Source organism: Bactrocera dorsalis, chromosome 1 (genome assembly GCF_023373825.1).
Source record: "Bactrocera dorsalis isolate Fly_Bdor chromosome 1, ASM2337382v1, whole genome shotgun sequence".
Lineage (NCBI taxonomy): Eukaryota > Metazoa > Arthropoda > Insecta > Diptera > Tephritidae > Bactrocera > Bactrocera dorsalis.
The window spans coordinates 12,381,599-12,394,001 of record NC_064303.1 but is presented as its reverse complement, the minus strand read 5'-3'; the positions used below and the strand labels follow the sequence as shown (position 1 = coordinate 12,394,001).

General features: G+C 30.7%; 3 protein-coding genes across 5 annotated transcripts; 1 reads left to right on the top strand and 2 right to left on the bottom strand.

The window, feature by feature from the left end:
* The first annotated feature begins 469 nt into the window (after nt 1–469).
* On the top strand, nt 470–8,314 carry LOC105233572 (forkhead box protein L2). Of its 3 annotated transcripts, none has more exons than XM_049448365.1 (8): nt 470–623; nt 5,682–5,786; nt 5,855–5,933; nt 6,048–6,403; nt 6,458–6,536; nt 6,602–6,659; nt 7,254–7,316; nt 7,408–8,314. In XM_049448365.1, the coding sequence occupies exons 2-8, from the start codon at nt 5,707–5,709 to the stop codon at nt 7,497–7,499; spliced, it is 807 nt and encodes a 268-aa protein (XP_049304322.1). In that variant the 5' UTR covers nt 470–623; nt 5,682–5,706; the 3' UTR covers nt 7,500–8,314. The 3 variants fall into 3 exon arrangements, with proteins under 3 accessions (XP_049304322.1, XP_049304324.1, XP_049304330.1); XM_049448367.1 differs by lacking the exon at nt 470–623 and adding an exon at nt 1,236–1,369; XM_049448373.1 differs by lacking the exon at nt 470–623 and adding an exon at nt 4,624–4,645.
* Nucleotides 7,765–10,152, bottom strand: LOC105233571 (DNA damage-regulated autophagy modulator protein 1). The gene is made up of 4 exons (XM_011215684.4): nt 9,994–10,152; nt 9,591–9,712; nt 9,112–9,499; nt 7,765–9,046 (listed from the first exon to the last, which is right to left on the bottom strand). Exons 1-4 carry the CDS (start codon nt 10,056–10,058, stop codon nt 8,881–8,883), a joined length of 741 nt encoding a protein of 246 aa, XP_011213986.1. The 5' UTR covers nt 10,059–10,152; the 3' UTR covers nt 7,765–8,880.
* A 223-nt stretch (nt 10,153–10,375) lies between these two features.
* LOC105233569 (uncharacterized) lies at nt 10,376–11,351 on the bottom strand. Its single transcript, XM_011215683.4, has 3 exons — nt 11,028–11,351; nt 10,646–10,848; nt 10,376–10,591 (listed from the first exon to the last, which is right to left on the bottom strand). The coding sequence occupies exons 1-3, from the start codon at nt 11,264–11,266 to the stop codon at nt 10,401–10,403; spliced, it is 633 nt and encodes a 210-aa protein (XP_011213985.1). The 5' UTR covers nt 11,267–11,351; the 3' UTR covers nt 10,376–10,400.
* Between the last annotated feature and the right edge of the window lie 1,052 nt (nt 11,352–12,403).

The window sequence follows — 12,403 nt, the reverse complement described above, 5'->3', positions numbered from 1 at the left end:
ATCAGTATATTAGACATTTTAAAACATTATTAATCAACTATGCGCATATAATCATTAATGCTTATCAGTGGCCGTATGGTTGATTGCATGTTTGTGCATTTATCGCTTTAGCAACTGATATTGGAATTTTCGCAAATCAAATGGTTTTGATGTAACAGAATGTATTGTAGAGTAGGGCACATTTAAGGGCAGGCAGTTTCGTGTTGTTATTTTCGCGAAAGTAACAACCAATAACAAAACAGTATGAGACTGTCGAGTAAATATGTGAAGACCAATTATATACCATTATTGCACATATATGTAAATATGTATGTAGTTATATATATATTCATTTGTAGGCCATAGTGAAAATGCAACGAAGGCATATTACATTCATACATACTTACAGACATACATATGTATTGAGTCAGTTGTAGTAATAAGTATGCATATATATGCATGTGCTGGAGAATTCTTATTTAGCACTTTTAAATCGTAACATCTTATGTACTGCTTAATTGCAGTTTGATACTTTCACAGCGCTACAGATCAAATCATCAATCGCCAGACGATTAGTACATTTACAGCCATTAACCAAATTACATATGCTTTTAAACAATTGAAAATCTGAGATTACATTTTTAGTAAGCATCAAACTACATAGTTTAGAATTAATTTTTATATAGAAAACAAAAACAAATCTTCAATTTATTTATGCTTTGGGTCAATTGGAAAGTGATGTTTAACAACAAAATTTATAATAAAAAAATTAATTTTTAAAAAATATAAATAAGTGATATTTAAGAACAAAAAAATAACAAAAATTAAAATTAATTTAAAAAAATGTTAAGCAAATAATAATATTTTAATTAAGGAATTGATAACTAAAAGGTATAACTATTCTACGGCAAATCTGTGATCAGTTCGATGTGAGTTTCGAAAATATAGCAACAAAAAATATTGTAACAATCCGGCTGAAAATCAAAAAGGGAATTTTTATGACAAAAAAAAAATTTTGCAACGGACAGTAATTTTAAAATAAATGCTTACTAATAATAATATAATTATAAAACAATAATAATAATCATAAAAAATAAAGCAATTGGTAAATAAAAATTACACTTTACTAATAATAAAAAAAAAATTATAAAACAATAAATAAATTTACAAACAAAAAATATGAAAAATTATAAACAAAAATTAAAAAAAAAAAATATTTAAGTAAAAAAAAATAATTGTAGTGAAAATATAAACACCGAAGCTTTTGTAAAAAATTGTCGGTAAATAAACTAAATATATTGTTTAAAATATATATTAGAAATTCTACCTTAAAACTGTGAACAGTCCGTAGTGAATTTCGAAAAATTTGAAACGAATAGTTTTTCCGTCGGTAAGTTTGAAGCAGAAATTTTATAAAAAAAAATGTATTTTAAAATAAATTATAAGTGAAAATATAAAAAAAAATTCTTTGAAAACCCGGCAGTAAATTAAAAGATTATTTTTAGTATGAAAAAGAAAAAAAACGTTCTTACAATGAGCTGTAAATTTAAAATAAAATTCTAAGTAATAAAAAAAATTGCAAAAAAATGTAAAAGGTATTAAAAACATAATTCAATTAAATAACAAAAAATATATATTGTAATTCTTCAGTAAGTCCAAGATCAGTTCGCACTGAATTTCGGAAATCTAAAAACAAATACTTTAGTAAAAAGCGGTCGGAAAATTAAAAGCGGAATTTGTATAACAAAAAAATTGTTGTTGCATGAATTAATTCCAAAAAAATTATGATAAAACAAAAATATAGTAACAAAAATAAAGACAAAGTAATTAAATTAAAAAAAAATCAAGGAAAAGTTATTATAATTCTTTCGTAATTGAAGTGAAAATACAATATACCAACAAAGACTTTCGAGAAAACCCGTCGGTAAATTTACCAAAAAGGAATTTTTATAACAAAAAAATTGTTGTTGCAAGCATTAATTTCAAAAAAATTATGGTAAAACAAAAATATAGTAATAAAAAATAAAGAAAAAGTAATTAAATTAAAAAAAAAACAAGTAAAAGTTATTATAATTCTTCCGTAATTGAAGTGCAAATACAATATACCAACAAAGACTTTCGAGAAAACCCGTCGGTAAATTTACCAAAAAGGAAAATTTGTATAACAGAAAAAAAATTTACAACGGGAGGTTAAATAATATTTAAAATAAAATTCTGACTACTCAGAGCTACATAATTAAGAAATGGCAATAAGTTATATCATTTTAAGTTCTAGTTAAAATTTAAAAATTTTACAGAGGATCTACAAATTTTAAACATATTGACTCAAAAATTATGAAATGAAATATAAACAAATTTTAGATTTAGAGGGTTCAAATTTCAAATATTTTAAGCTGTCAGAGTGTTTGGCGGAAAGGATTTACATACACAAACTATTCGTTTTCAAGTATGCCGAGCATAATTAAAACTATCAAGCTCTACTTGTAAGAGTTACAGTGGGATTAAGTGACTAAATAACATTTTATTGACCTGTAATACAATATAATGCTAAACGCTAAACCTGATTTTATATTTTTTTGAAACTTAAAGTTCAATATTTTTCGTATAACATGTATATTTTTGTAACTAAGAGTTGAAAACTGCAGGAGCTGTAGAGTGCTCTTTTCAAAACTGCAAAATTCGTTCATACATTATGACAAAATGATGCCCAAAAATTGAAATTTAAATTTCCCGGGTAAATAATATTTCAAAAAAATGTATTTTGTTAAGTTGTTTAAGTCGGTACACCTCAGAAGTGCTCTGGGACTTTTTACGGTGGATAAAAAATTCCAATAAAGAATTTGTCTCAAAAGTTGTATCTCCAATCAAATTTCGTATGCCGAATCGCTGCGAATATTGGAAAAGGCTTACGGTGATTCAGATTTGTCAAAAACACAAGCCTACGAGTGGTACAAAACCTTCAAAGACGGTCCAGATATCGTTGAAGGCAAGCCTTGTCCTGAACGACTTTTGTTGTTCGACTTCTGCAACTGATGAAAATATTAAACAAGTGAAGAAAATGGTGCTTGCAAATCGTGATATGCAAGTGTTAGAGAGATGCCTAGAAAGCTCGACTTCTCTCGCTATTCCGTTCAAATGACTTTGGTGGATATTTTGGGTATGAAACGCGTTCTTATTCGACTTGCTCCGATAAAGCTGAATTTTTTTTTTCAAAAAGAGTACTCATAAACATGTCTCTTTGGACATACTTGATCGTGTGAATTCCAATCCCACATGCATGTAAATCATTATAACTGCCGATGATACATTGGTTTATGAGTTTGACATGTAAACAAGTCAACAATCCTCGGAATGGAGGGAAAAAACGACAAAACCCAAAAAAAACTACACTTAAGCCGCTCAAAAATCAAGTAAATGCTCAGTGTTTTTTTTTTGATATTCGTGGTTTGGGGTATCATGAATTTGTTCCGGAAGGACATACGGTCAATAAGGAATTCTATTTTGGCCATATTGATTTAGAGCCAAAAACGTCATGAAAATCATGATGATTTTTAGTATGCAATGAGATACTTTTAAATGTGTTTAGGACGTGAAAAAATTAGATAAATACTCAACAGTAATTTGTAAGTATGTTGGGTAATTTGAGAAATATGAATCAAGTTGTACAACAAAAAACTTGATTGTCTACGATTTTTAATTGAGCGAAGGACTTTGAAACAAACGGGTCTAATTTTAAAATGATAGAGATGGACTGGTTTGAAAAAAAAAAAAAATCAAAAACTTGCGAGCGGGTAAAAAATAGAAGTTTCAACACAATTTATAGAACACGTGAACCAGTGTCGCCCATTTCTAACAAAAGTGTTTGAAACAGATCATAGTGAAATCAATCATACATTTTAGTATAAGTAAAAGAGAGAGAAAGAGTTGAGTTTTGAAATTACGAAAAAATATAATTAGGGGTTTCATATAGTCTTATAAAGTTATAAGTTGTAACGAACCGTTGAGAATCGTAATTAGGAAAACTCATTTGGGTATATAATCCAAAAACAAAAAATTTATGATTTTACGATGACAAGTTGTGAGTCCCCTGAATATGTAAATTTTATGGCAAAGGGAATTTTGTTAAGAGACATACGAGGTGCTCTAAAATAGTAGTGCACATTCGCTATTATGGACTTTGATATTAAACACTTCTCAAACTCAATTTTTTGGAAAGCCTTTAACTGTTTTAGTCATTTTTATATATCTTGTAAAACGACGGCCCTTTAAGGTTCTCTTTATTTATGGAAAGAGGAAAAAAATCACACGGAGCCATATATGGTAAATATAAAGGCTGGGTCATCGTTACAGCATTGTTTTTTTAATCTATTTCTTAACAAAAAAAAACGAAAATTGCCAAACTTATAAAAACACTTAACATTAGCGACCGCTACAGGCAAAGTAAATTTTTCTAGAGGCTATAACTGAAATTATGATATTTAAAAGGCTTTAGAGTGTTAGCTTGAGTTCAGTATTAGTTTAGGGTCAATTAAAATAATTTTACAGATTGTACTTTGATTTCACCACATTCGGTGTGCATATGGCTTTCACGTAATTTAGCAAACTATTTAGGGGCGGCTGCTGCGCCCGTCGTAGTGCTCCAAAAACATATTTGGTACATAAAAAGGTTAGTTTACACAAAATTTCGAGAAAGAAAAAAATGTTTTATCTTTTGATAAAAATAAAAAAAACCAAACATTGGAATATTTAAATTTTTCATATAAATTTTTAGGTTATGATTGAAAAATTTCCGGATGGAAGAGTTCTTAGTTTTCAGTAACAAAATTAAGGGTTTACGGGTTTCAAAAAATCAATTTTTTTTATTGTCTTATTAAATTCTACAACACCTCTAGAATATTATCCCAAATTTTTAAGTTGATCTGAGTAATAGTTTCAGAGAACTTGTGCGCTTGAGGCTAGCTATGCTTTGCGCCGTCTTTAAACGCCCTTTTCACGAAACTGTGTTTTTGAAATCGATTGGCAAGATTTCTCGAGAACTACAGAATTGATCTTCATGAAATTTAACACAGGTCTTAAAGACTAGGACGAAGGATTTTTATTCGATTACAATATTTTGAAAAAAAAAAATATTGCGAATTGTTCAGTTTTTTGAAAAAATGTCTGCCAAAAATCCAATTTTCAGTTTTTTTCCTTTGTCCAAGTTCTAAGTTAAGGTTTTAACTAAAAAACGCATTTTTTCATTTTTATAGATGATCCTGCCAGAAGTTATTCTGCTAACGCGGGCGCATCTTTTTTCCGAGGTTCACTGGGAATGGTGTCGCAAAGGCCGAGTTTAAAATTTTTTTCCAAAAATTTCAGAATTTCTTTGTTAATAGTAGTGTATGTTTGCAGCAATAAAAAGTCTGATAAAATATTTAATTTTTTATATGAGAAAAAAATGTTTGAAAAAGGCTGCTTTTACCCGAGGAAACCCATGTAATCCCTTAAGTAAACTAACTTAGCTGAATACCTTACAATATTATTTTTTGTTTGTTGCACGCTTTCCGTCGGTTACTCAAAGTCGCCGCTTCTCTGACACATCTAGCAAATACTAAGATATACATAGGTTGAAGGTTAATATTAAATTTTAAATAACAAAAAAAATAAATTAATTAATTAAGAAACAATATAAGATCTCTATATAAATGAAATACACTTTTCAGATTTATTGACTACCTAATTAATAACATGCATAACTCAATTATTCGGACATCACCGGAAAACCCTTGTGCAGAACTAAAGTATGCCGCTGAAACAACCAAAGAAAAGTAAGCCAATTTTAAAATACAAATTTTAGTAGCATAATTAAATTTTATTTAAATTTGTCTATCGGCAGGTTTAACACAGAAATAACAGATATTAATAGCTCCAAACCGCCTTACAGTTACGTTGCGCTCATTGCCATGGCTATACAGGTATGAACTTGGAACACGTCATTAATACTTATGTAGCCTACTTTTGGGCGTTTAAACCACACAATTAAAATGACAAAGAAACAAACTAGATATACGATTATTTTAAATTTCTAGAACTCACCACTGAAGCGCGCTACACTCAATGAGATTTACAGCTACATCACATCACATTTTCCATATTTCGAAAAAAATAAGAAAGGTTGGCAGAATTCAATACGACACAATTTAAGTTTGAATGAGTGCTTCATAAAGGTACCGCGCGAGGGTACAGGTGAACGGAAAGGCAACTATTGGTCGTTAGATACACAATATGAGAATATGTTTGAAAATGGCAATTATCGGAGAAGAAGACGCATGAAGCGACCTTATCGTTCGGTGGGACATTTTCCAAAGATAATGACTGATACCTGCCCCTCGAAAATGATTTTCAATCACACACCTTGCCAGACATACTACAGATACAACACAAAGTAAATTTGGAGACTTTTCAATGAAATTCTCTATTAATAAATATACACTTTCAGCACTCAATGGATACCCACACAGACAATAGCCGGTTATGGTCCGTCTACAGTGAGAAGTAGTTATTCGAATAACTCTGCAGTAAGTTTATCTGTTGGTTAATGGTTCATTACGCAGTTTGTAATTTTATACATTCTATTCGACAGGCTAGTTTTTCTACACCATTACTGGGTGCGAATAACTACAACAGCATTATCCAGCAAGGTATGTAGGCAATTTTTTCACTTCTATACAGCCTATTATATATGAATTTTCACACCGACGACAAGCATAGACTAAGACTTACCGATCTAAACGGGGTTAGGTCACCGAAATAGCAGCCGGATGAGATCCGGGTCAATTCCGGTGCGTAGAACCGGCTGTTGCAGGAATTGAATTTAACAATCACGTCGTTCCTGTTGATAAAGCCTGTATATAAAGTTTTGTTAACACCTGAAGAAATGCCCCCAGCCTTCTTGATTTTTGAAAATTTCGAATAGAAAATATTCGATTACACCTGGACTTAGCGTTCCTTACACGTTTTGTTTACATTTTTGCGAAATATTTTATTTCTGTTCAATCCTTACGTTTAGGGAGAACATTTAAACACTGATATCGCTCTAAGAATGTTGTTTATGTTGCTGTAGTGGATGAAAGATTTTGATCATTTGATAATAATGATGGTTCTCAGTCAGATATAATTCCGAATTTTCAGACCTGACTATGGCAAGTTATGTTTGTTTAAGAGATATTCGATTTTTTTTAATTCGCTGTTCAGTAAAACAGTATTCGACCTCATAAATTTTTTATATTTTTCAGAAGGAATTTCCACCGATGGCGTTAAAATGATGGATCCATGTCCATGTCCCATTTGGAATACAAGTGCGTATTGTATTTTCCTTAATACTAAGAATTTACATATTTTACACATAATTAAATACATATTATAACTTATTTTATCACTTCCACATAGTTCCCGATTTAATGATCAAAGATGAGCATTCATCACAAAGCCATGCCGATGCGACATTGATCAGTTATCAGAAGCAATTTGCCTTACATTAATAAATATATAAGGAAATATATATGATAACAAAATATTTAATAATAATAAAAGCTGTAAAGTTATGGTTTATTGTAAAGAATTAAAGAAAAAACTATAATATAATAAAAAATACCAAAAATGAAGTAAACTAAATAATAATGTGCAAAAAAAAATTTCAATTTTTAGCTATCGGTTACTAACACTTTGTAACTAAAATCCTCAAAAAAAATAATAAAGGAAATAACAAAATAAAGAAATATTAATAAAAGAAAATTGTTTGTGAAATTCTTCGTTGAATAAAGTAGTTTATTTCATAATATTGTGTCTATAATTGGTATATGTACATATATATAAAATAAAATTTGCGTAAATGCAAAAAATATATCTTAATAGATGTATGTATAAGTATATATTCATAAATATGTATGTCTGGGATGTTCGAGCAATCAAATAACTGCAGCAACATTCTCAGCTGATACTTGTACAGCAACATTACATTGACGCCTTGCTATATTGCCGCAGTGATTCGAGACTCGAACATCAATTGCAACATAGGAGCATAAGAAAAATCCAATTATGATTGAAACTTATTAGACACTAAAAGAAATAACAAGAATTTTGTAAAAAAAATACAATACAAAAATTAATATTATAAACTTTTTCGTTGAAAATGTAATTTCATAGGTATATAATTTCATTACTCTTTATAGAAAATTTCAGCCAATAATAGCATTTTCTGAACAATATGCAATATTTATATTACGACTAAAAGCTATACAAATTACTGAGTGTTCAAATGTGATTTCAAAATTAATTCATTTAACTACATTAAACACCCAAAAATTTGCACTTACATATAATACAATGCAGAAAGATTATTCAACTTTTGATAACTTGTATTTGCTGTGTAATTATTCAATGTAGGAAAAAATAAAAACCTATCACAGCACTTTTAGATCTTTGGAAACATATACATCTATCTAACAACTGCACGTCGTTGTCGGGCATTATAAAAAAAAAAATAAAAATAAAAAAATAAGGAAGGGCTAAGTTCGGGTATAACCGAACATTTAATACTAAAGAAACTTGCAAGGATCAAAACTTTTTCCTGAATTTCAATAATATATCTGACAGGATGAACATATTTTCGGTAAAACGTTAGCAAAACGAACTGTTGTCCACATATGCGGCATACGGACGGACAAACAGACAGTCAGTCTGATTTCGACTTGCCTCATAATCTTGATCTTTCATATACTTATGTATAATCCTTTATATATCTCAATTAGTTTTACGTGATACAAACAACCGCTAGGTGAACAAAACTATTATACGCTGTAAGAACATGTTGCTAGAGTATATACTTAATATACATAGCACGTATACTCAACTTAAATATTTTTATAAAGTTATGGAATAGGAGATGAACGTCAACTCAGGATGTTCTAGACGAACATCTCGAAACTCGTCCGTAAAAGATAGGATATAGAAGCAGAAAATAGTAGCCATAATCCATTCTGATATTGAACTCACTACATGGAAGTACCAACCACCATCCGAGGGATACCTAAGTAACAAAAAAACAAAAACAAGTTAGTAATGAAATTTTAAATGATTTAGCTCATTTCTTACCATTGCCTTGGATTATCGCCTTTGAAGAGAATATGTGACATTACACCAGTTATGGCAATCAAAATGAAAAGTATGGTGCAGGCTATAGCCATTCCCAGTCGTATGTGAGCGTATAATTTTGAACCCGCAATCGGATATACCAAATAGGTAATTAACGCTTGCAACCAGAAGTACACCGTACCACAACCAAAGCAACAAAACGCACCAGTGAAGTGAACAATCCGTACATTTGTTTCTTGGAAATTACCAACAATACTTATACCTAAACACGAAGCCATACCAAACCAGACTGCTATCTTATTGTAACGCAAAAGTAAGGATCCCAAATCGGGATGATGACTATAAAGTTGTTGAATTTGGCGATATCGTATGTAAATAGTGATGCCCACTGAAAAAATTACATACATATGTATATAAATGCATTTTAAATTGTTATGAAATGACTAATTTACAATTAATTTTCGCGATCTTCTACTTACATAGCACACTGCCAATATTTATAAGCTGCCCAAATACGCAACTTTCTGGAGAGTATGTGCCATCATCACTTATATATGGCACTGTGGGCACTACATGACCCTGAAGTACAGCAGCAATATAACTGCAATAAAAAAGCAGATAAATTTATGCAAGCAAAAGATATTGAAGACTTGCAAGCTGGCAAACTGATAAGGACATATGTAAGTACTGAGCGAGATAATTTGTGGTTTAAATGCACTTCGAACTTGTAATGAAAATGTTACGTGATCACAAATTAATCCTTCAAAAATCACATTTAAGAATATTTTTAACGCATTAAATGTGTTTAGCTCTCAGTAAAGAAATACCTAACAAAAAGCTATAACGCGTTTGCGTTATCAAAGATTTTCAAAATTTACTCACGTTCCTAGAAAGGTAATCTGGAATAACAGAAAAACGGCCACCGGCACCAAATAAATGTAGGACATGTTTTTTAATAATTTTTAAATAACAATAGTCAATATTTACTATATTTTGCAATTCTTGTTTATTCTGAGTAGAAAATAATAATACCAAACTGGGTTGCCAAGATAACTTAATACAATAGTGCTGCCGTATCTTAGCAAAACTGTTCTAAAACTTTCTGTGCTGTGTACTAAAACCTTTCAAATTTACAATGAGAATGTGATTAAAAATTTTGACTATTTTGATAAAACGAAAATATTCAGCATTTTGCTAAATCCTCCATAAAAATTGATTTAGGAATATTAGTCTATGCTCCAACCCGAGTTACAGAAAAAATATATACATATTTCAAATTTTACTTTTTATTAAAAATCATATTTCATACTGTTTATAAATGCAATAAGCTTAGCGTCTCTCTGAGCTTGGCACTCATGTTCGAAATCCATTAAAATTTTTTGCATATTCGAAAAGGTACTGTTAATAATTTTGTGGGTCTGCTTTATTTCGGAGAAGAAATCATCATAAATCAGTTCACTGTTAACGCTTTTTGCGCCACCTGAAATTTTAACGCAATTATCAAACATATAATTTTAAAAATGTATGTTCATACTTCTGGCATTGGATGTGTCTCTCATTCTACTATACGTCATTATAGGTGTTTGAACAGGTTCTGGCGCCGGTGGAGGCGATGGTGTCGGTTGTGGTGCTGGCGCAGGTTCCGGAGATGGTGACAGCTCGCGGTAATTCGGTTTAATTTCTTTATCAACAAATTGCGCTATTATAGGACGAAATTTCTCAGGTATCAGGAGCAACCTATAAATATATTTAAATGTAAACATTAAAATGGTAAACATCTAGTTTGTTCTAAAGTTTTAAGTCTGGCAACATTATACAGAAATATATATACATATGTGTACATTTGTAGCGATTTGTTTATCAAATTCTTTTATAAAAATACCAAACTCACAATTTTTTTAATATATTGCATTTACCTCTCAACATTACCGCGTTTATAGCACAAATAAGCCGACTTCATTTGAAACCACTTTCGTCGTATTTGTGTGGCCGACTTGTTGGGAAATCCCTTCTTCCTCATCTTGTTTGCAATTTGTATAAATGTGTAATTTGTTGTTGCAGTGGTGCCTTGTATTCTATAAACCTCACGTAGCAAATTTAACATGCACTCAATTTCGGAGGAAATCCAAAAATTGCGCCTCATTTTTTCCTTCATTTTTTAACAACAATATTTGTTTTCACTTGTAAATTGGAATGTTATTGGTGTTCTTTAGCGATGAGCGACACCGAGTAGTTAAAATCGGTTCTGTTATCGCGTAATAAGTATCGGTTAGGGATGCCATTTTCATTTTTGTTTTAAATCAGTAATGCAATTTCCTAGATAAATCCATATATCCCAAAATCCGGAAATTAAAAGCGATCAATTTGTAAATTAGGTCATCGGGCTGCTTTGGTATTAACATAAAAAGATCTCAAACACTTTTTGTTAATATTGTTATTACTGCTTCGGTGACAGCTCCAGACCGGAAATAAAGAAGTTAGTTCCGGTTTTGTTGAACCGATTTTCCGGAATAAGATTATGTTTAGATAGCTTAATTAAACTGATTCAAAATTATTTTCATTGAGTATACAGGATAAATTAAAAGTGAAGAAACTATTATAGTCTCGAATTACACCTAAGAAAGCCATCAAAGCTTTGAATGGAGTCATATTTGGTTTGGAGCGTTACAACAAAAATTATGAAAACACATATTTCCAGATACATGACTGAGTTAGCTTTTTGGTTGATCCTCAAGAATTAGAGTTCAATAATTAAAGTGAGAATAAGTTTTGAGATCATTTGTCATTCGATATAGTGGATCAGGAAGTAGATACATATTGTGTTTTCGAGATAATCTGAGTTCTTCCTTCTTCTGTTTTTCAATAGCCATTTTATTTTTCTTCCGTCGCTTCTTCTCAAAGGCACGCCTTTTCGTTAGCGGGACTTAGCCGTTGGAAGTCGTAATGGCAGATTTTATATCCCCAGCTCGCAAAGAAGTTTCATCGCCTTATGCCAACTACATAGTGTGTGTCTGATGGAAAGTTTCTCTGGTGATTTTTACTATGAAGAAAGAAACTGAACAAGAAGTTTGTTTGCAACTTCATGTTTCCAATTGAATCACAGCTACGGAATGGTTAAAAATTTTGCAGAATGTCTACACTATAAATAACACTATTATTTGAGCGGCACAAAGCATTCAGTGAAAGTCGTAAAGTCATCGCAAACTTGCCTTATGCGAGCCGTCTAACCACCCCTCTCAAAGACGATAATAACGAAAAGGTTAAATAAACTGCAGGAAAAAATCTGGTTGGC